Consider the following 20,745-nt stretch of genomic DNA (forward strand, 5'->3'; position numbering starts at 1 on the left):
GGATACGAGTTGAGCCCCAGCGCGCTGGTCCCCGAATAAAACCTCTTGCTGTTTGCATCAAGTGGCGGCTCTCGAGACTGATTGGGGTATGCGTCAATCTCGGACCAGGGCAGTGGGATCTCCCACTGACGGACCTTACACTTTCTCCGGGATCACAAGGCTGACTGAAATCGGTATCTGATGGCTGGGCTCTTGCTGGATGCTTCGGGAAGAACCTCTTCTGAGTTCATGGTGGCAGAATCCAGTTCCTCACTGTTGTAGGATTGAGGTCCCGGTTTCCTTGCTGACTGTCCCCTGGGGACTGCCTTAGCTTCCAGAAGACTCTTTCTTATTTTTCATGTGGGCCCCTATCTCTTCGTTACGTTAGCTACTTCTCCTGCTTAGAATCTCTAGGCTTTCCTTTCTGTGTCACCTCTTGTCTCCACCTATAGAGAGTTCTCTGCTTTTAAGGGCTCATGTATTAATTAGATTAGGTTCTCACCCAGATAACTCAAAAGTAATATTCTCCTTTGCCATGTAATAGAACTTATTTGTAGGATCCAGAGATTAGGGCATGGCTGTTGTTGGGGACCATTTTGCCGGTTACAGGTATAGGAGATTACAAATGCCTATTCTTTTCTTCTGCGGCATTTTTGTGCCCCCTGCCCTCCAGTCTCACTGGTAATTCCCTTGTCACTGGCGGTGTCTCCTTTGGCCTTCTGCCCGAGTCGTCCATGAGCCCATTCCTCTGCTGGAGTTGCCTTTTGGATATAGTACCTCTCTGATGGCCCAGGGCTGCTGATTCCCTGGGATCCACATCTCGCCCATGGGAAGCTCATGTGTCCTTTGCCCCTTGCTCCTGTTTTTTACCTTGTTCCCTTCAGAATCTGTCCTCTGTAAAGTAGAAACTACTTTGGTGCTTCCTACCAATAATTGGTAGTTTTTGCTATTCCAGATGTTTACCCTCCTAACTGTAAGTGGCTTCCTAGTCCTCAGATTTCACCTGTTAATACTGCTGACCACTCCCTCTGGTCTGTATTTCATTTTCCTTTAGTTGTTATCATGACTCTCTTTCCTTCAGATTTTCCTCTTCTCTGGCCCATTTTGGCCAGCTTCCAGTTTTCCTTTTCTGACTTATTTCCTCAGGGTATTGCATCCGGCCGTCTTGCTTTTTCTTCATCCATTTTGGTTCCCTTCACATTTCTCATGGGGGATGGGATTTTTATGTTAGAATCTCCCTAATACTCTGATGTTGTGTTTGTCTCTTCAGAAGAGCAGCTATAATCGAACTCTCTAAAAGATGATACACCTCAACAAATCACAAACTGACTTCATCATTTTCTTTTGATATTTTATCCAACCTTATTATTCCAACATTTAACGTTGTGCATGTGTTATATAATATATATAATTTCCTTTATATATATATATATATAAATGTAAATCTATATAGCAGGGTAATCTGCTAATAGCCTTAGGGGCTCTTTATTTGTGACTAGTCCCTTCAGGATTTCCTCTTCATGCTTTCAAAATTCTTTTTGTGTGTGACTTCTGGCCATTTAATTATAATATGGCTCAGTGTAGCCCCTTTTGGGTTCAACTTGTTCGGAAGTCCTTGGACCTTTTGAATCTGGATGTCCATTTCTCCAAGTTAGGGAAGTTTTCAGCCATTATCACTTTAGACTTTCTGTACCTTTCTCTTTTTTCTAGAGATTTCCACAGTGGATATTTTGTTTCTCTTGTTGATGTCCCATAGGCATTTTTAATTTTCTTTTTGCTCCTTTGACTGGATAATTTCAAATGACTTATCTTTGAATATATTGACTTTTGCCTTTTTTTTCTTTTTGATGGTTTTTATTTCTTTGAACTAATTTTACTTAGATATCTTCCAGTTTTATTTAATTGTCTGTTTTTGTAGAATTTTTTTTTTTTTTTTTTTTTTTAAGAGCAAGAACACATCCAAGTGGGAGAAAGAGCCAGAGTGAGCAAGAGGGAAAATCCTAAAGCAGGCTCCACACTTAGCACTGAGCCTGATGTGGGATTCAAACCCACCACCCTGGTTTCATGACCAGAGCCCACATCAATAGTTGGCTGCCCAACCAGCTGATCCACTCAGGTGCCCCTTGAAGAACTCTTAACTCTTTTCTTTTTCTTTTTAATTTTTAAATGTTTGTTTATTTTTGAGAGACAGAGAGAGACAGTGTGAGCAGGGGAGGGTCAGAGAGAGAGGGAGATACAGAATCCGAAGCAGGCTTCAGGCTCTGAACTAGCTGTCAGCACAGAGCCTGATGCGGGGCTTGAACCCACGAACTCTGAGATCATAACCTGAGCCGAAGCCACCCAGGTGCCCCAGAACTCTTAACTCTTGACAGAGGATTATTCTGAATTTTTTGTCACTTGACAGACCTTTAGTTCTTTAGGATCAGTTATTGGAACTTAGTTCCCTTTAGGTGTCTTATTTCCATGATTCTAATACTGTCTTTCTCCATCTCTTCAGTCGGGGGCATACTTCAGCTTAACTCCTGGTTTCTGGGATTTTCACAGTGCTGTCTTTCCCATGAATAGTTACTGAACTTTGTAGGGGGTACAGATGTTGGTAATGACCTATTTTGCTGTCGTGTTGACTTCATCTTTTTGTCGTATTCTTTTAAACAAAACAAAAAATAGCCTGCCAAACTGCTCTTTGCTTAATTCTCTCTCAGAAGCCCACACTGATTTCTGGGAATCCTTTCTGATCCCACTCAGGCATTGGTCACATCCATTCATTTCTGTCCTTCTTAGGTCTTGATTTAGTTTCTTTGTTGAACCTTTTATTACCTCTTCCCTGGGCTAATGCACTGGTCTTCCAACCACCCTCCCATGAACTACCATTCATTCTGTAAATCCTGGCCCAAACATTACTCTTCTTGGACTCTTCCCCATGTTCTGTCAGGCCAGAACGCATTAAACCTGCCTCTCACAGACGCTTGTGTATACATCTCTTGTAGAACTAATCCTTTGTTACTCTGGTTGGTCTTCCCACTAGATGAAACCCATGCAGTAGCATCCAACTGGTTTATCTTCAACAAATGCCTGTTAAGTGCAATTTTTCTAACCTTTAAGATTTCTAAGATCCCACATTTTCTTTTACCTGTAATTCTATGTTTGGATGGAAATTAGCTTTAATTGCCAGTTTTCCCAATTACACAAAAACCTTGAAATGAATAGGAAGAGAAATTTTATGCATTCATCTCTTCTTGTTTGTTTTGATTTCTCCCTTCTCTCTGAGAAAATGAAAGCTATGCAAGAATGGTCATCTATCTAGATATGATCATTAACAGTCATTAAATCAGTGCCAATGATGAGAAAATTATTCTGACAAAGTTTTCAAGTACTGGATTTCCTGTCATCATTTGTAAGTATGGAAGAAATGGTCCCCTAAAATTGCACAAAGTACTTAACTATGAAGAGTGATGCCCTAATCTTTTCTGGGGAAGATGTTTGTCAGCCTTTATCTAATGTAGGAGAAAGCACATTTATAAAATGCCATCGTTATTGCTTAAGTATGTGCTTGAGATGTCCACTGGTATTAAGGGCTTAGATTACCTGTTTAATACATAAATCAGCTTTTAATGTAGGAAGACCTAGGTAGTAGTAAAGGCATTCACAATTTGATTTTGAAACAATTTTCACTGTGTGATGTTGAATCTAGTTTTGTTGACCGATGTTTAAGTATGATATTTCAAGTACACAAAAAAGTAGGACATAATTTAATAAACACTACCACACATATAATTGAAGTACCTTAATTCCATTTTTTCCCCTTAATTCCCAAAGGTGAACATTAACCTGAACCTGATGGTTTCATTCCTATGTTAAACTTTTTCTGTGTAACAATGACCAATGTACAGAAACTTTTTTCCTGACCATTTGGTGGTAAGCTGTTGACTCCATGCCCCATAATCTCTTAGTTCTTTAGTATTAGTCCCTACAAATAAGGACATCCTCCTACGCAATCACAATCCAACCACCTAAGTCAGGAAGTTCACAGTGATCAATTTCTATCGACTAATCCTCAGTAACACCAAAAATGGTCTTTATAGAATAAGAGTGTGGTTTAGTATGCTGTACTTCATTTAGCTGTCAAATTTTTAACATTTCCTTCATTCTGAAATAGTCCTCAGTCTCTCCTTGTATTTTATGAATTTGACATTTTTGAAGATTCCACTTGGATAATTTGTAGGTCTCTGCATTGGTACTATAAAACTTTTTAATTCTGAGTTGTAAACAGGCTACCGGACATTTTAAGCAATTTATTTTTTTAATGGTCATAAGTTTGAATATCTCCTCACACATTTATTGGCCCTTCGGCTTATTATTTTGTAAATTTCTTATTCATATCTTTTGCCTGTTTTGTTACTGGTTGTTTTTTTTTTTTCCTACCCCCCTTTTTTTGTTAGTTTTTTTTTTGAATTTTATTGATTTGTAGAATTTCCCATCTGTCTGGATATATGCATGTATCTGTTTATAAGCTGTAAAGTATCTTGTCCCAGGCTGAGTCTTGTCTTTTTACTTTCTTTAGGGGTAGATGGATTAGAGTATAGGATTGTAAAATTCATTGTGGTCTAATTTATCCATCTCTTTATGGTTTTTGCTTTTTGTATATTTAAGAAATCCTTGTCTGTCCTGACATCATAAATCTGTCTGTGTTTTAGGATTCTGTATCTTTATGTCTGAATGATATGGATCCAGTTTTGTTTTTTCTCTACATGGATAACTGGTTTTCCTAGCAGCATTGATTTAATAGTTCTTCTTATCCTTCATTTATAATACCTCCAGTGGTAAACATCAAGTTTTTGCACATACATGGGTTTGTTATAGAGGCTCGATTTTGTCCGTTGGTCTATTTGTCTGGCTCTCACTTACATCCATTGTCTTAATTACTATAGCTGTATCCTAAGCCTTGTTATCTAAGACCCTCCTTCCTCGATTCAAAATCATCTTGGCTCTTCTTGGGACTTTGTGTTTTTATATTAACTTTAGAATCATTTAGTTTCTGTTATAAACCCCGTTGGGATCTTGATTGGAATTTCAGTGAATTTATTGATTTAGGCAAAATGGATACATATGTGATATTGTTTTCCAATCTGTGAATATTGTATATATTATCTCTATTTAGATTTTGTTCTAAACTGTCTAAACAGTAAAGATTTATGATTCTTCTCCCTTTGGGCCTTGCACATCTATTAGGTTTATTCTTTAGTTTATTTCTAATATATAACTCTGTAAAATGTTTTTAACTAATATTGGCAAGTTTTGTTTATGAACTTTGGTATCTAGTAACATTATGTAATTCTCATTAGGTTTTACTTGTAGAGTACCTCATATTTTTCATGTCTAATCAGAATTTTTGTGAAAAACTTGTTTCTTACCCTTTCTTATTGTATTGAATAGAATTATGCAATAAAAAGGGTTAAGACTGTCTACTTGAAAGTTGCGAATGTTTTTCAAATCTGGGATTTCATCCTAAACACAATAACCTCTGAATTAGGGAACTGAAAAGCAACTCTTGCAATTTCTATGTACCTACCCAGTAAGTGCTCCACTTTCTTAACAATGTCCTCTTCTGCCTTCAAAATGAAGATGAGGCCCAATCAGTTCCATAAAGCTTTTTCTAAAATCTCTAGAAGACAAATTATATGTTCTATTTTTCTGTTAAAGTGGTTAGTGAAGGTCTGTTTTTCATTTTGCATTTCAGTTACTAGAATTAAGGTTAGCTCCTCACTAGACTGGCCTTCCAGTAGGGTAGATACTTGACCCTGGTATTTTTTTTGTTTTAATTAAATGGAGTATATCCTCCCCTACTGATTAAATGAGTGTCTCTACTGTTTCCGTTTTACTTGTTGATTCATTAGCTCTATAAGAACTTCTTTAATGAGAACGTTGGCATAAGAACTTGTTCTAAGAACTATATTTTGGTGGACTGTGGATATTTTAACTCGATTCATATCTATTTCCCAGCGCCTTCATGGTGCATATTGCATATATTGCCAAGAGAGCTGATCAGTTTATTTCTGCCTTGGTAAACACATGTTTAAGCAATCAAATGATATAAATGACACATACAGTTAAATACTGAGATGTCTTTTTGTCCTTATTGGCTTTATAATCAATTCAGATGTATTTGAAACCTAAGGTCCAGAGGAAGAAAGAAGAGCTCAGGGGAACTGATAAAATCAAGTGTGACCACCTATGTGGTCAAGTATCGAAGTATAAAATCAAGTTAAAAGTCAAGTATAACCACCTACATATGTTGGATACTGAAATGGTACAGTCGGTGGGAGGAAGGTTCATCTTGCTAACTATTCCACTCTGTGGGTATGTGTGTGAAGGACAGTTTATCTGTTTTCTTTCCCTGTCATTTCCCTTCCTCCCCCCCTTAATCCTTAGTGTTAAGGGTTTATACATAGCTCTTTCTTTAGTCAGATAAATGAATGCCTATTGTATTGAATGTGTAGGTGATCTCTTACCCAGGAATTGGAATGAAAAGAGAAACCAACAAAGACTCTTTTGTGTTAATTCTCTGTTTATCGACTGCTAGAGATTGCTACTAGCAGTTAGCTTATTTCAGGTATTAGCATTCTTTACAAATCTACTTCTATCATGAACATTTTTTATTTCTTAAAAACTTAAAGTATATTTAGGGTTGGCCAGATAAAATGAGAACAGTTGCATGGGAATGGTTCGTTTTGATCTATTAGTTGTCACCTTTTCCCTTTCCTTTAGGTAGAAATTGAAAAATTTAGGGAAAGGTGGTTTAAAAGCAATCTGAATAATAATCCAAATTGGAGGAGGAGGAGGAAGAAAAGAGTATAGAAGTATAAGGCAACTGTCAAGTTGATTCATGGGTTGCGTTTGTCAGGGGGGAATAATGTCAATGCCTAGTGGTTTCTCTTTGGATCCAGATAAATGAGAAAACAAATGATTTAGGAGCATTGGATTTTGCCTGGTGGGAGTTCATTGAACCAATAAAAATGGTTAGGGGAATTTTAAAAAGAGTAAGTGTTATGATAATGTTTAATGCTCTTTCACCAATTAGGAAGTGTGCAAGTCCATTCTTTTCCAACTCTGAGGGCTTTTTCTCTTCCCTAGAAAAGCTGGCTTTTGTATCTTCAGTCCACTGAAGATACACCCTTCATGTAATTTGTGAAGAGATAGCCATTTGTTTAGAAAAGTTGAAAAGCAAATAAGAACACAGCTACTGATAGAAGTTTTTATCTAAAAGATCACATAACAATTGTTTGTGATTATAGGTGCTTTAGGTATATGCTTGAACAGTTCCAGCCAGATGATATTTCAAAATAAATTAGTTGTGCAACTCTCTGCATGTTAATTTCATTTCTTGTCGATTCAGCTAAAACTTAAAAGTATATGGAAGAAAAGCAATGTATGAGTTTCTTCTTTTTTTGTTCTTTGATACTGAGTTTAGGACAGACTTAAATTTGGTTTCAAATTGAGATAGTTTATACTTTTCTATAAGCTCCAGTTAGAGTATTTGGTCAAACATTATAAGTGAGTTCTTTGTCAGTCTCTGGATAAATGCTGTTTTATGCCTGCCATCCTGTTAATGAGCTAGCCATCTGAATTCCTATTAATTTTAATGGGGATTGAGTAAAGATACTATGGCTAGAACAGTGAAAATCCAGCCTCACTGGTGGGAAAACCAAAAAATATAACTTCTCTACAATCACGTTTGTATATAAAAAAGGTTACTATAAAAGCATATATAAGAACATAGTAAAAAATGATGGTCAAAAGAAAAGCTTTTCTGTAATGTTAGGATATTTATGGACATATTGAATATCAAGTAGTAATACTTAATTGTGACTTCTTTTTTCCAAGGCCTATTTCTCTCTTAAAGGTTTTCTCATTTGTAAAACAAATTACAGAACTAGAGAGACTCGGTTTATGTGCAGTATTTGAGTGTTTATAATGACCTGGAATAAGATCATGAAATTTTTCACTTTATTTGGCACTAAACCGTTCATGGTAGTAAACACTACCTTAGTGTAGGGACACACATTAGCAGGACCTTTTGACATGTGGTATGGGAGATGAATTCCAATGTGGGTAAGAACAAAACACATTTAGAAGAAATGTGGGGTAAAATTGTGCTTAGAGAATGTTGAGATCTGAAGTCTCAGGAGAAGTAATTAGGGAATCTTGTGGACCTGTTAAAATACTTAACCAGTGGCTGTAGTGATAAAATGTTACCAAAACAGACTGTTTCCATGAACAATTCTATTGGTTTTAACCCTGGAAGCAGAAATCTAATACCCTATTCAAATGAGATGATTAGTTTTGACTTAATAAAAATTAATGTTTGGCTTGATATTGCTGTGCTTCCAATTTTTACCTTCTAACATTATGCTTATTGACCAATATGAATGTTTTGGTCTAGGACTCTCCTGTCTTTCCTGCAACCATTTTCCATCTCATGCCTTTGCCTGTCTGGGTGAATTGCCTTTTTCCTCTCTGCGTGAATGGCCTCAAACCTGACCATCTTCAGTTTGCTGCATGTACATATTCGCTTAATTCTCCAAATAGTCAATCATTTTAAATTTAATCTGACTCTCCATGGTGTTAACTATCCCACTCAACTTGATGTATGTAAATTTAATGAGCATGCTGTCTTGTAAAATCCACATCCGTGAATGAAAATAGTGAGTCTCATGTTTGTAACTTGGTTGAAAATCTGTCCATTCTTTTTGCCATCCTTTGGTTGATTGCTCCTTAGCGCTCTAACTAGTTGCGTGGATGTGCAGGAAGTATTAACATTATATCACACCCTCGCCTCAGTGTTGCCAAGAAAACATGGAAAGTAGTTGTTTTTACTAGTATTTTATTAGTCTAGGATGGAGTCAAGGTGTGTAAAATATAGTAGCAAACTTGGGACTTTGTGGGAATTTCTGGCCACATCCAACACTTAGGAAGAATCCCTTGCAGTATTTTAAAAGCTGCTGACTTGACTATATTCCTTTTACCTGGTTTCCAAGTCAGGGCTTTAATTGACCCATTTGGTGTCTTCATTCAGTTTAGAAAAGGTATATTCCTTCATTCCTCTTGGTGGATACAATGCATCACAGAAACTCCCACAATCTGAGTGAAGTCTCTAGGATCTCAGCTCTGTTAACTCCTCGATCAGATGCCACCCTTTCCAGGTCACCGAGGTTGTGTGTGGTTCTGCTCATGCTCCCTGAAAACATCATGGATTTCAGCTTGGCCATATTTGAATACCTTTGTCTGTAGAATTGCCTAAAGAATCCATCTCTGGGGCTGGCCCTTGTTTGCTCCTATTCTCAGCTAGGGATGTCAGTATTCTCTCTAGCTCCAGCTCCGTCTTTCAGAAAATGACCTCAGTCTCCTAGATTGTCCCTAAATAGGAAAAGCAAACTGTTTGGGAACTTTTGTGTCATCTTATGCATTTAACAAACACCTAAGAAGTAATTCACTGTGGGCTGTGCGCTGTGCGCTGTGAAAGTGGCAGCAAGTGTATAAGAAAGTTCTTTAAAAGGTTACCTGTGAAGGAGAATAGGGGAGGCCATATATAAAGGAGAGCTAGGTTTGGAGGAAGGCTCCTTTTTTCCTTTTAATTTTAATCCATTAAGGATTAACATGTTTATATATTGAGACTCAACCAACTGAGAACAATTTAGTGAGACAGGATTGAAAAAGGATAATTGATATGCAATGCCCTTTCAGGAGGTGAGAGGAAAGAAGATCCAGAGCATAAATGAATGGAATTATCTTTAGATGGAAGCAAGAATTGATACAGAAAGCTTAGTGTGCAAATAAATTGGTAATATAGGAAATGAGAAATTGAAAGTTTTCGTTTTATAAAGGAAATTGAAATTTGCTTACTGAAAATGATAGTAGAAATAGTAGTTTCATAGCTCTTGGGGAAGGGCAAGTTTGAAATAAATACCTTGGGGAATGTGAGAAGAAAAACTAGTTGGCTTTTACATAAATGTAGGAAGTGATGAATCTATAGAATTAACCTGCTTTAGGAGAACATGGAGGGGGTCAAGAAATAGGAAGTTTTTATTGGCATTAACACTGTGGTGGTCTGTCAGGAGGACAAGTGAAAGCGAGAAAATGAGGGTCAGAGGATAGGGTCATGGGCATTCTGTGATGATGCCTGAGGTGGAACCGTTTTTACATAATGAAAAGGTCTAGGTCGTGAAGACCATGGCTGAGCAAAGTTGAAGAATGCTGATGGTAGGCAGGCTAAGACTGGGTGGGAGAGGAGTCCATACAAGTTGTTGGCAGCATACATAAATGATAAGTCCGATAGTATTGTCCCCAAAGGAAATGGAATTTTAGATGATAATGGAGATAAATAATATGTGAGTAAGACTGATGAGTTTAGACAGACTACAGTTCCAATAGCTGTAGGACTATGGTCAACAGAAGAAATTCCCCTAGGTCTCCATTCTCTCCTTAATAAAGGGAGCCAGTCCATACCTCCAGCAGGTTATTAGTGACAATTAATATCCGAGTGCTGATACATGTTCAGGCCAGTGCCTAGTGCAAGAACTTAACTCTTATTTAATATGCAGGAATACTAAATCTTTGTGAAAAGATGTAGAAAGGATTGTGGGAAGAATGAGGATGGTTTATGGAGCAGATTTGGAATGAAAACAGAAATTTGAACAGCTTGAATTTTGTTTTGGAAAATTCCAAGGAGTGCCTGACCTTTACATTTGGAATGGAATTCTGATACCTGTGTCTTTGTTAGTAGCCTCAGATATTTGTTTTGATGGTGGTGTTTTTGTTTTTTTACTTCCCTCCCCTTCATCAAATCTGTATTTATTGTAGCTAAGTACACTGCAAACTTACTCTTTTTACTTAGTAGACTTAAAAAATGTTTTAAGAATGAGGGATGTTTCATTTTTTTCTTTGCACATTATTTTTATGGCAGAAATCTTATGAGTATTTCAGTTTAGTCTTACAAAAGCTTTACTTTGAAATAAACTTAGATTTATAGAAGGTTACAGAAAGAGCACAGACCATTCTTATGTACCTTCACCCTACTTCCTCAAATGTCAACACGTTCTAGAACTTGAGTTCAGTTATTAAAACTGAGAAATTAATGTTGGTACACTAACAAAATTACATTATTGAGTTTTTGCCGGTTTTTCTGCTTGTGCTTTTTCTGTTCTAGGATCCAATCCAGGATCACACCTTGCATTTAGTTTACTCTGTATCCTTGGTCTCCTCCAATCAGTGACATTTCCTTATCTTTCCTGACCTTGATACTTGTGAAGAATCCTTATTTTGAAAGCCTCTTCATTTGGGTTTCTTTTTGGCAGTATTTTTTTGTTTCTAAAATCTATCCATTCAGTCAGACTCCCGCAGCAAAATAGCACAGTGGTTCAATTAAGGTAAGTTTTTAATTAGAAAGTAATTAACTAAGGGAAAATTGGTTTTTGATGCCACTCCCAATGTCCCCAGGCAAAACTGTGTTTAAACATGTATATGAAGGTAGCACTGTAAATGAGTTAATTTATAATGTCTGTTAAGATATTAATAGAACATTAATAATACTCTGCAAAGTTTTGATTTGATACCTGCTTAAATATTTTTGAGATCTATTCAGCTGAATATTGTCAACTAATACATATCTTTTCTTTAAGTGGGAAAACTTTATGTCCTACCCACTAAATATTAGCCTCATTCAAATTACTCATCTGGTCTTTTGCAATTATGTGTTCTATATATTTCCTATTTGGTGTTTATAATAGATAATGTAAAGAATTACATACGTATATCACAGTACATTTGATTCATTGACGTAAACCACATTTCCGGGTTCTCTTAAAGTCTGTACCTGCGTACCACTTTGTACCTATGGAGTGTATCAGAGGGTCCCAACCTAGGTCTTAATGGCAGAGTTGGTTAATCCAGTGGTTTGTACTGCTTGTTGACAGTGAGTTTCTCGTTGACATGAGTTTCTGTATTGGTTCTGCTTAGAAACAAGCCTTATTAGAAAGTAAGTTACTTTCAAATAGTGTACTCGAAGCTGGTGGTGCCTCTCTAAGACTGCCTCCACCAGGCTGGTGCATGCAGACTCCGGGTGATAAGTGTCAGTTCCTAGTGGCTGCCCTGTCTAGAGATTTGGGCTCCAGGGACGAGGATCCGGTAGCTAATTGGCTGACTGATTTGGAGGTGTCAAACTGTCCTCTCCCTCTAGGTAGTACTGATAGCCATGCACTTCAGGCAGAGGGAAGAATCCAGCGGAGGCAACATTTTCAAATGTCACTTTCCCCTGGTCTGCCTTGCTTTTCTTCACTCTGCTGTCCTGAGGAAATCCCCTCCATTGGTTTCTGCATCAGAATCCCCGTCTCTCACACTCCTTCTTGGGAATCTGACCAAAGACAGGAGAGCTACTGTATGAGCGTTTTGAGTAAATGGAACCTGAGTAACATGAAAATTGTTTGCAAGGGACCTTTTATAATTACCTGAAAACTGTACTAGACTGGGAGTCTGGGCTCCAGCTCCTGTGTTTCTAATATCCAGCTGTCTAGGGAAAGTCGTTTGACTTCTGTGAGGCTGCATTTTCTGTAGTACATGGAGCTTAGATCATGTGATACTCACGTTCTCACACTGATGATTTTCCCTTAAGACAGGGGATTATTAAATGAAGAGGCTTGGCCTCTCCTGATTCTACCCCCTCCATTCCCAACTCTGGTTTCTTGGATAACTTTCAGAGAGGCTCAGCTTAGCTCCTCTGGAATTAAAAACATTGAAGAGCAAGTTTCCCCAAACTATTCTACTTTGGCATGTGGACTGTTTGAGCTGACAGCAATTGAGGCCCTGGGGGCTCAAGGGAAATTTTTGCCCCTCTCTGAATCACCTAGAAAAATCCAAATTGAGAGCGTTCCCCAAAGGGTTATTATGAGAGAGAAGTTTTATCTGAGTGACCCATCTGTATAGCAGAACAAATACCTAATTACTAAAAACCTCTCACTGCCCTATGACTTGCCCTCCTCCCCTCGGAAGCCCCAGGCTCCTATCCCATGCCTCCGCTCCGTGTGGCTTATAAACCTCATTTCACCTTTCTGTCTTGGAATCTTTCTTGTATGTGGGGTTCTTGTATGTATGAATTAAGTTTGATTTTTCTGCTGTTAATCGGCCTCATGCCAATTTAATTCCTAGTTTAACTAGAAGAACCGATGATGGGAAGAATGAAAGAACTTTTATTTGCCCCCTATATAGATATGCATTAGCTAGGAAAAAAGCTTCTAATACATATTCCAAAGATTTTGTAGACACCCACCCCACCACCTGCCCCCCGCTGCTGAAATTCAGTGCCAAAGTCCAATAGGGCTTTCTTCTTTCAGTCTTTTTCTTTGTGTGATAAAAATCTATTTTACAAATATTGCACTTGTTTTTATACACAAATATATATTTTTCCTTTTCATTGCTTCCGTATTTCCTTTTTCCCCTTTGTAAATGGCAGGTTTCTTTTTCCCATGCCATTTCTTTGTGGACATGTAGGGAATGACCACTTGTGAGTTACTTGCCTAAATGAGAAAGGTCTGTGGTACTATGTAGCCATTTCCGAACTTTCAATGTCCTTTCTTCATTTCCTTTTTGCTTTTATTTTTATTTCTATTTACTTTTAACTTTTTAAAATTTTAGAGTGCAAGCAGGGGAGGGGGGCAGAGGGAGAGACCATCTTAAGCAGGGTCCATGCTCAGTGCAGAGTGGACATGGGGATTGATCCCACAACCCTGGGATTATGATCTGACCCGAAATCAAAAGTTGGATGCTCAACCTACTGGGCCACCCAGGTGCCCCCCGCCCCCCCGCCTGCCCTTTTTGCTTTAAAACGGGGATTGTCATGAAGTGAGTCCCATATTTATACAAGAGAGGTGGAGTAAGGCAATGGAAAGAGGTGGGGAGAACCCTGGGTCTCTTCCTTAATTCCAAATATACCACTATTGTGTATGCGCTCCCGTCATCTTGAATATGCCTTTCCAAAAAGAAAGCAGTAGACTTTTATTTATTTTTATGTTATTTATTTATTTTTGAGAGACAGAGACAGCGTGAGCAGGGGAGAGTCAGAGAGAGAGGGAGATACAGAATCTGAAGCAGGCTCCAGGCTCTGAGCTAGCTATCAGCACAGAGCCTGACGCGGGGCTTGAACCCACCAACCGTGAGATCATGACCTGAGCTGAAGCCGGATGCTTAACCGACTGAGCCACCCAGGCACCCCAGCAGTAGACTTTTAAAAGTGTATATATTGAAGTTTGATTTCAGGCACAACTAATGGATTTTCTAGTTTTTTAGCATTCTGTATTTACTACATATTTTAATTTGCTGGTTAAAGAGGCTGGACCATGTTTGGCCATTAAAAAGAAAATAAAAATGCAGTGAATAATACAGGGTTTCTCAGTGCTCTTAAGTACCCTGCCTTTTTCTTTTTCCTTTGTTTTTTAGTTTTTATGTTTATTTTTGAGAGAGAGAGAGAGAGAGAGAGAGAGAGAGAGAGAGACAGATAGACAGACAGACAGTGAGTGGGGGAGAGGCAGAAAGAAACATAGAATCCAAAGCAGGTTCCAGGCTCTGAGCTGTCAGCACAGAGTCTGATGTGGGGCCTGAGCGCATGAACTGTGAGATCATGACCTGAGCCAAAGTTGGAAGCTTAAGTGAATGAGCCACCCTGGAGCCCTCACCCTGCCTTTTTCTAACCAGTATTCCCATTACTTTCTTCCAATGAAATTCTTTTTTTTAAAAAAAGAAGTTTTTATTGTTTGTTTATATTTGAGAGACAAAGTGTGAGTGGGCAAGCTGCAGATAGAGAGGGAGAATCCAAAACAGGCTCCAGGCTCTGAGCTGTCAAACAGAGCTCAATGCGAGACCCAAGTCAGGAGCTGTGAGATCACGCATGACCTGAGCTGAAGTCGGACGCTTAACCTACTGAGCCACCCAGGCGCACCCCCCATTGAAATTCTTTCTAGATAATGTAAGCTATCTACACGCATAATTTTAAAACTCCACTTAATGCCTTACTGTGCTATATAATACAACATACATTTCAATATAAACAATTGGTCATGACTGCTCAAGAAGGTAGATAAAATCATTCTTGAATCTTCACCTCATGTACATACAATAGCTTGGTGCAGGTTGACATAGTTGTGCTGTTCTAGTGATTCAAATACTCCAAGCAGTGTGGTTGTGGGTATCCAAATTTCAAAAATAGAGCACAACTGAGGGCAAAGCTTTTTAATAAACAAACTACAACAAATATTCCCAGTGGAACTGTAACTTGCAGAGTAGTTGAATCTTGGGGAAAATCCAGGTATGTTAAAATCACACAATGCAAAGTATTTAATGTCACAATCTACATATTAATTCCATTTTGCATTTAATTCTATTGAGTTACTCAAGGCTTAGATAAAATTTTCTTTTTCAAGATGTGTGCGTCTCTCTATGAGACACAAGACACTTTCTCATTGTGTAGGAGTAGCCCATGTGTTGAAGAATGTCCGATATACCTTAATGAATGCTGGTAGTGTCATCTCAGTCACCAACCACCCAAGACCTTTCTGAAATCCTAAGTGATGTTTAGGCCTTATTGAGAGTCCCAGGCTTAGCGGGCGGGGGCACAAAATAAACCATTGTTCACATAATAGGATATTTCTAACCTGAACAGCTGGGAGTGACATTACTAATTACTACCTTTTATTAGAGTGTCAAGTTGAACAACTTCTAAGATCTTAAATATTTATATCAAGGTGAAATGAAGGAAATTTTGACTTTTAAGTGCTTGAAGGGATGGGTAGCCAAAAACTGAGTCAGCTAAAGGCATAAACTACAGTGTCTGATGAATTGTAGCACTCTTCTAAAACTTAGAATAAATTTAACCTGCTGGGCTCCACAGGTGATCTGAAGTCTTGATTTTTATACACCTGTTTCTGAGAGGATATGGAATTTGTATACATTCAAGGGTGTTCTGTTGCATGTCACAAATGAGTGAGGGTGAATATCTGGAGGAAATTGATTTGAGCTGCCCTTCAGCCACTTCTATTACACCTTAGGCTCCTTTTCCTTTACAGAATGGCCTCTGACTAGAGCCACTTAACTGGTAGCAATTCCCATACTTCTGTGGATATTCTTAATTTGTATTTTTAGACAGTATTGGACCTGTAGCAAACTCCAGGTTACTTTAACCTTTGATTGGTGCCAGTGAGAAACGTTAGATTTTTAGGTGGTACTTCTTTTTATGAGTGTAGCTTTTATGTTATTTAGAACATAGAATAAATTAACTAGTTGACATTTTTGGTAGGGGTAGAGAAGCGATAACTATCGAATGCTTTGCCTTTTGCTAGGCTCTCTACCAGGTATTTGATTCTATGAGCTTGTAGGTACAGAATCTAGAAAGTATTGGCTTATTTACCTTTTAATTTTTATGATGCATGAAGCAGCTCTTTCAGAAATAGTGCAAGATTGCTTCAGGTGCACTGTTTAAAAAAAAGTGCATATATTGGTGTAGGTGTATTTAAATTGTGAATCCAGATGACCTTAAGAAAGGCAGAAATCTTCAACTGTCTAATTATCTGTAGTGATGAGAATGTAACTTTACTAGCCTGCTGCGAATTTAAAAAGATTTTCTGCTAAGTGTTTTCCCCGTTAAAATGATCTAGAACACGTTTTTCTCAGTATCTCCTACTCTTTGCTTTTCTCCAGGCAGAACTACATGTAAATCATTCCAAAACAATTAATGCTGCCGTAGTCACAAATTATTGATTTTCCGTTGATAGGGTATGTAGAATTGCTGCTCTACTTAGATTCAAAAATGAGGCTGTTTAATTGTGTTTTCCAGGAAGATATGAATTTAAATGAAGATAAGAAGGCACCATTGCGGGAAAAGGACTTCAGCATCAAAAAAGAAATGGTGATGCAGTACATTAATACTGCTTCCAAGACAGTAAGTAAAACTGTCAAGTTGAGAGATACTGCTGGAACGTGTAGCAGGGAAAACAATGCATTTGTCTAATGATGTGCTTAAGTCTGTGGGCAACTCGACTCAGAGGGCTTTCGAATATATAAAGGCACAAGTATTAGAAGTTTGTTTAATTTAAAAATATTTCTCATAACTTTGAAAACTGCGGTGGCTTTTGAACCCCTCACATTGGCGAGGAACGCTGACCTGACTCCAAGACTTGGTTCCCTGTTGGTGGATTCACATGGCTAGTGGTCTCGTGTCACTTTCACGCCAGGATAATATGTGCATTACAGAAAAGTGAGACTGATTTCTTTCTAACTACGTAAATCAGTACACATAATAGTGGCTTAGAGGCATATCTTTAATGTGAGTTTCCCTACGGATAAAATTATCTTGTAACAAATTATAAATGTAGATGTTGAAAGGAGCATTAAGCGTCCACTCGGCTGCCAGTGTTCTAGGCAAACATGAAATATGTGGGTGGAAGTAATGAGTAAATGTCTAAGGAACCATGACTGGCACATAGAATCAATTACATTTATTTCATGGGACAACAAATGAGCTTGACCAGTCATATAAAAATTGAATAAATGGATTCGGTGAAATCTAGAAAATGGAAGCTAATGAAGAAGCAATCAGAAAGACAGCAGAAAATGATTTTGGCTGAATTTAAAGTAGAATTGGATTAGAGAAAAATGGCCTAACATACTGTAGTTTTCACTGGATACTTTAACCAAAGGCCCGGTTACAAGAATATAAGTTTCTTATACTTTATCTCCATTTATCTCCTAGACCAGTCAGTGACTTGGGGCTTTTCTTTGGGAAGACACCTTCAAGTGATGTTTAATTTTTAAACATGTCTCAGGTTTGGCATCCTAATGTCTAATTGTTGAAATCATTGACTACTATAATTTTTCTGGCTCTCTATGTAGATGGGCACTGTATCCTGCTGATGTGACCAAATTTGCTTTTTGACCCTTTATGCTACCTGGACACTAGAAATGAGCATTAAGAACTTAAGAGTCAGAGCACTTGTATTATGGAATGACTTATCATCCCTTTGACATTGAGTATCTTTCTTGTTTTACTCTTCTATTCTCAGTTTCGTCATCCATAAGCTGGGACTAGTATCTGTCTCATCGGCTTGTTGGTAGAATTGTTGATGCCATGATTGGAACATAACAGGTTTTCTAATTGGAGGCTGCCTCTTGTGGTAGCATTGGTGGTTGTAGCAGTTGTTTCTTATTTTTTCTTTGTGATTTTTTTTTGTTCTCACCATTGAAATCATTATCATAATTACTAATGGACATGGATTTATATATTTTTAAAATTCAATGGCAGCTTAAAAATTTTTTTATAATATTTATTTTTGAGACAGAGTGTGAGCAGGGGAGGGGTAGAGAGAGAGAGAGAAGGAATCTGAAGCAGGCTCCAGGCTCTGAGCTGTTAGCACAGAACCCCATGCGGGGCTTGAACCCACCAACCATGAGATCATGATCTGAGGTGAAGTTGGATGCTTAACCGAGTGAGCTGCCCAGGCGCCTCAGATTTATATTTTTGAAAATTCAAGTTGACTGTTAGTAAGTCAGTGTCACATTTACTGAGTGTCTCTATATCAGACAATATTTTAGGCAATGGAGTTGAAGCACCAAGATGGTCAGTCATCATGACCTATGGAATAACATAGGATACACACAACAGAAACACACAAAGGTGTTATAAGTGAAATGTAATGTGGGGAAAAAAACAAAGCAGGGGGAGTGGAGATCATATAACTTTTTTCTTTTTTCTTTTTTATTGAAACATAGTTAACACGGTGTTACATTAGTTTCAGATGTACAATAGGATTCACCAGTTCTATACTCAGTGCTGGTTACAATAAGTGTGCTCTTAATCCCCTTTATTTTACCCATCCCTCCAGCCGCCTCCCTCTGATTGAACTGCTGCATAGAGTGATCAGGGAAGACTCCCCTGCTAGGGAATTTTAAATCCAACAAGCATGAATTTACTTGATATAATTACAAGAGCGACTACATTATTTGTTAGAACTGGTTTGGAAAACGTTGGTATAATAGTGCATTTTACTTCTTGAATTTCAGATAACAAACAGACATTTTAATAGAAGAACAAATCACTTTGAACTTCATTAGAGAGGATCTATTTCAGTTTGCATTCACTGATTTTAAACTTTAATCCTCTAATCGTTTTGGACTAAGGTTGGAATTTATTTACTAGAATTAGATAATTAGATTATCAGGATTGAAATAGATTAGTTATCTAAAGTATGATTAAAGCATTCGCTCTTTTAATTAGTGTGTGGAGGATCATGACTTTTCCTAGGGGGGTTCTGAATAATTTGGCAGATGGTTAACATTGTAGAAAGCTCACGCTGACCAGTCATCTATTTTGCACTGGAAGTAGAGATACATTAACTCTCAGACACGGACTTTGTCAGACCAAGGTATTTAGGTGGATGAGTACCAAAAAAGCTTCTCTGAGAAAAACCATGAAAATTCAGGCATGGGTTGTTCTAGAGAACATAGGGGTATTTGTCAGGTAAACTTTAAAAATTTAGCCTTAGATGTTGCTTTGAGATCCTTCTTGTGAGTAAGCATTAATAATTTTTTGGAAAATAGCACTGAGGACTACAGTTGATAATCCTCAACCAAATTAGGTTATTTCTAAGGTCTTAAGTTTGTTTAAGTAGCCAAGTAGGAATGCTGACTTTTTTCAGTTAGAAAAGGTGATTAAAATTGTATTCAGCAAGTAGCCTATTTAGAAGCTGAAAATGTCAGATCACATTTTCCCAGCTTCCTAGGGTGTGGATATGTGGCTCACATTTGGCTGGTAGAGTTGGGAAGCCGGGTGTGCGGGGGCTTCCGAGGAAGGTTTCTCCTCCTATAAAAAGACCCAGAGCAGAAAACCGCTTTTTAGTCCTGTTATTTGACATGGTTGTGAGACAGCGTGGGATCCTGCTGCTCTGGCAATGTACAGCCCTGCCTCCAGACTTTCCTGTGAGGTGATGCATATGCTTATGTAAGCTACTTGAAGTTGGGATTTTGCTTTGCTGCTGTGCATGCGTTGCTGGACGTCCTGATAGCCTTTTGCCTACGTAGGATCTCTAGCTCTAATTAACTCCGGAAATTACCCCCCTCGTTAAGTGCACTCAGCGTACATGAGAATGGGTACTGCAAGGCCAAATGGACATTCCTTGGTAAATGGCTTGCCTCAGATGTTCAGTAGTCAATTTATTAAAAAAAAAAAAAAAAAGAATAACCTTCTTTCTGAACGAATGAATACAGTCTTGACTTGTATTTGATTACTGGGTGGATGGTAAGACTATTCTGCAGTAAGTGGTAAGGACCTTGAAATAAGGATGCGACATGATAGTCCAAATGAAAGAGAATACATAGTCTCCAAAAAATGTAAGAAGAAAATTCTGGAACAGGATAGAGGATCTCTTCTTACTCCTTAATTGCATAAAAAGTTCCCATTTTCTAAATGGAAGGAAACTATAATAAAAGTCCACCTTGTAAATGTATTCAGTCTTGCTTATCCTGACTTTGAGTGTTGTTCTCATTCTTGATTGTGGTTTAATTATCCTTTTCTTCTCTTAAAATTCTTAAAGCACCCCTGCAGTTAGTTAAATGATGTTATTTGTCAGGACTCCTGTTCTTTGAGGGTTCAGATCAGGCTGAGGAAATAAATTCGAATAGACTTGGTGCCTTCACCAAGTTTTCTTGGCTTGGTTTTGGTTTATCTGTGATCCC

At 38.0% G+C, this 20,745-nt stretch overlaps 1 protein-coding gene across 2 annotated transcripts in view; it reads left to right on the forward strand.

The window, feature by feature from the left end:
• DIAPH3 (diaphanous related formin 3) overlaps positions 1–20,745 on the forward strand; it is a 499,951-nt gene that overhangs the window by 50,746 nt on the left and 428,460 nt on the right. For both annotated transcript variants that reach the window (XM_029936634.1, XM_029936635.1), the window contains one exon: positions 16,853–16,957. In XM_029936634.1, the coding sequence (XP_029792494.1) occupies positions 16,853–16,957 (105 nt within the window). The remainder of the gene's footprint in view (positions 1–16,852; positions 16,958–20,745) is intronic.

The sequence above is a fragment of the Suricata suricatta genome, chromosome 4, assembly GCF_006229205.1.
Source record: "Suricata suricatta isolate VVHF042 chromosome 4, meerkat_22Aug2017_6uvM2_HiC, whole genome shotgun sequence".
NCBI classification, from domain to species: domain Eukaryota; kingdom Metazoa; phylum Chordata; class Mammalia; order Carnivora; family Herpestidae; genus Suricata; species Suricata suricatta.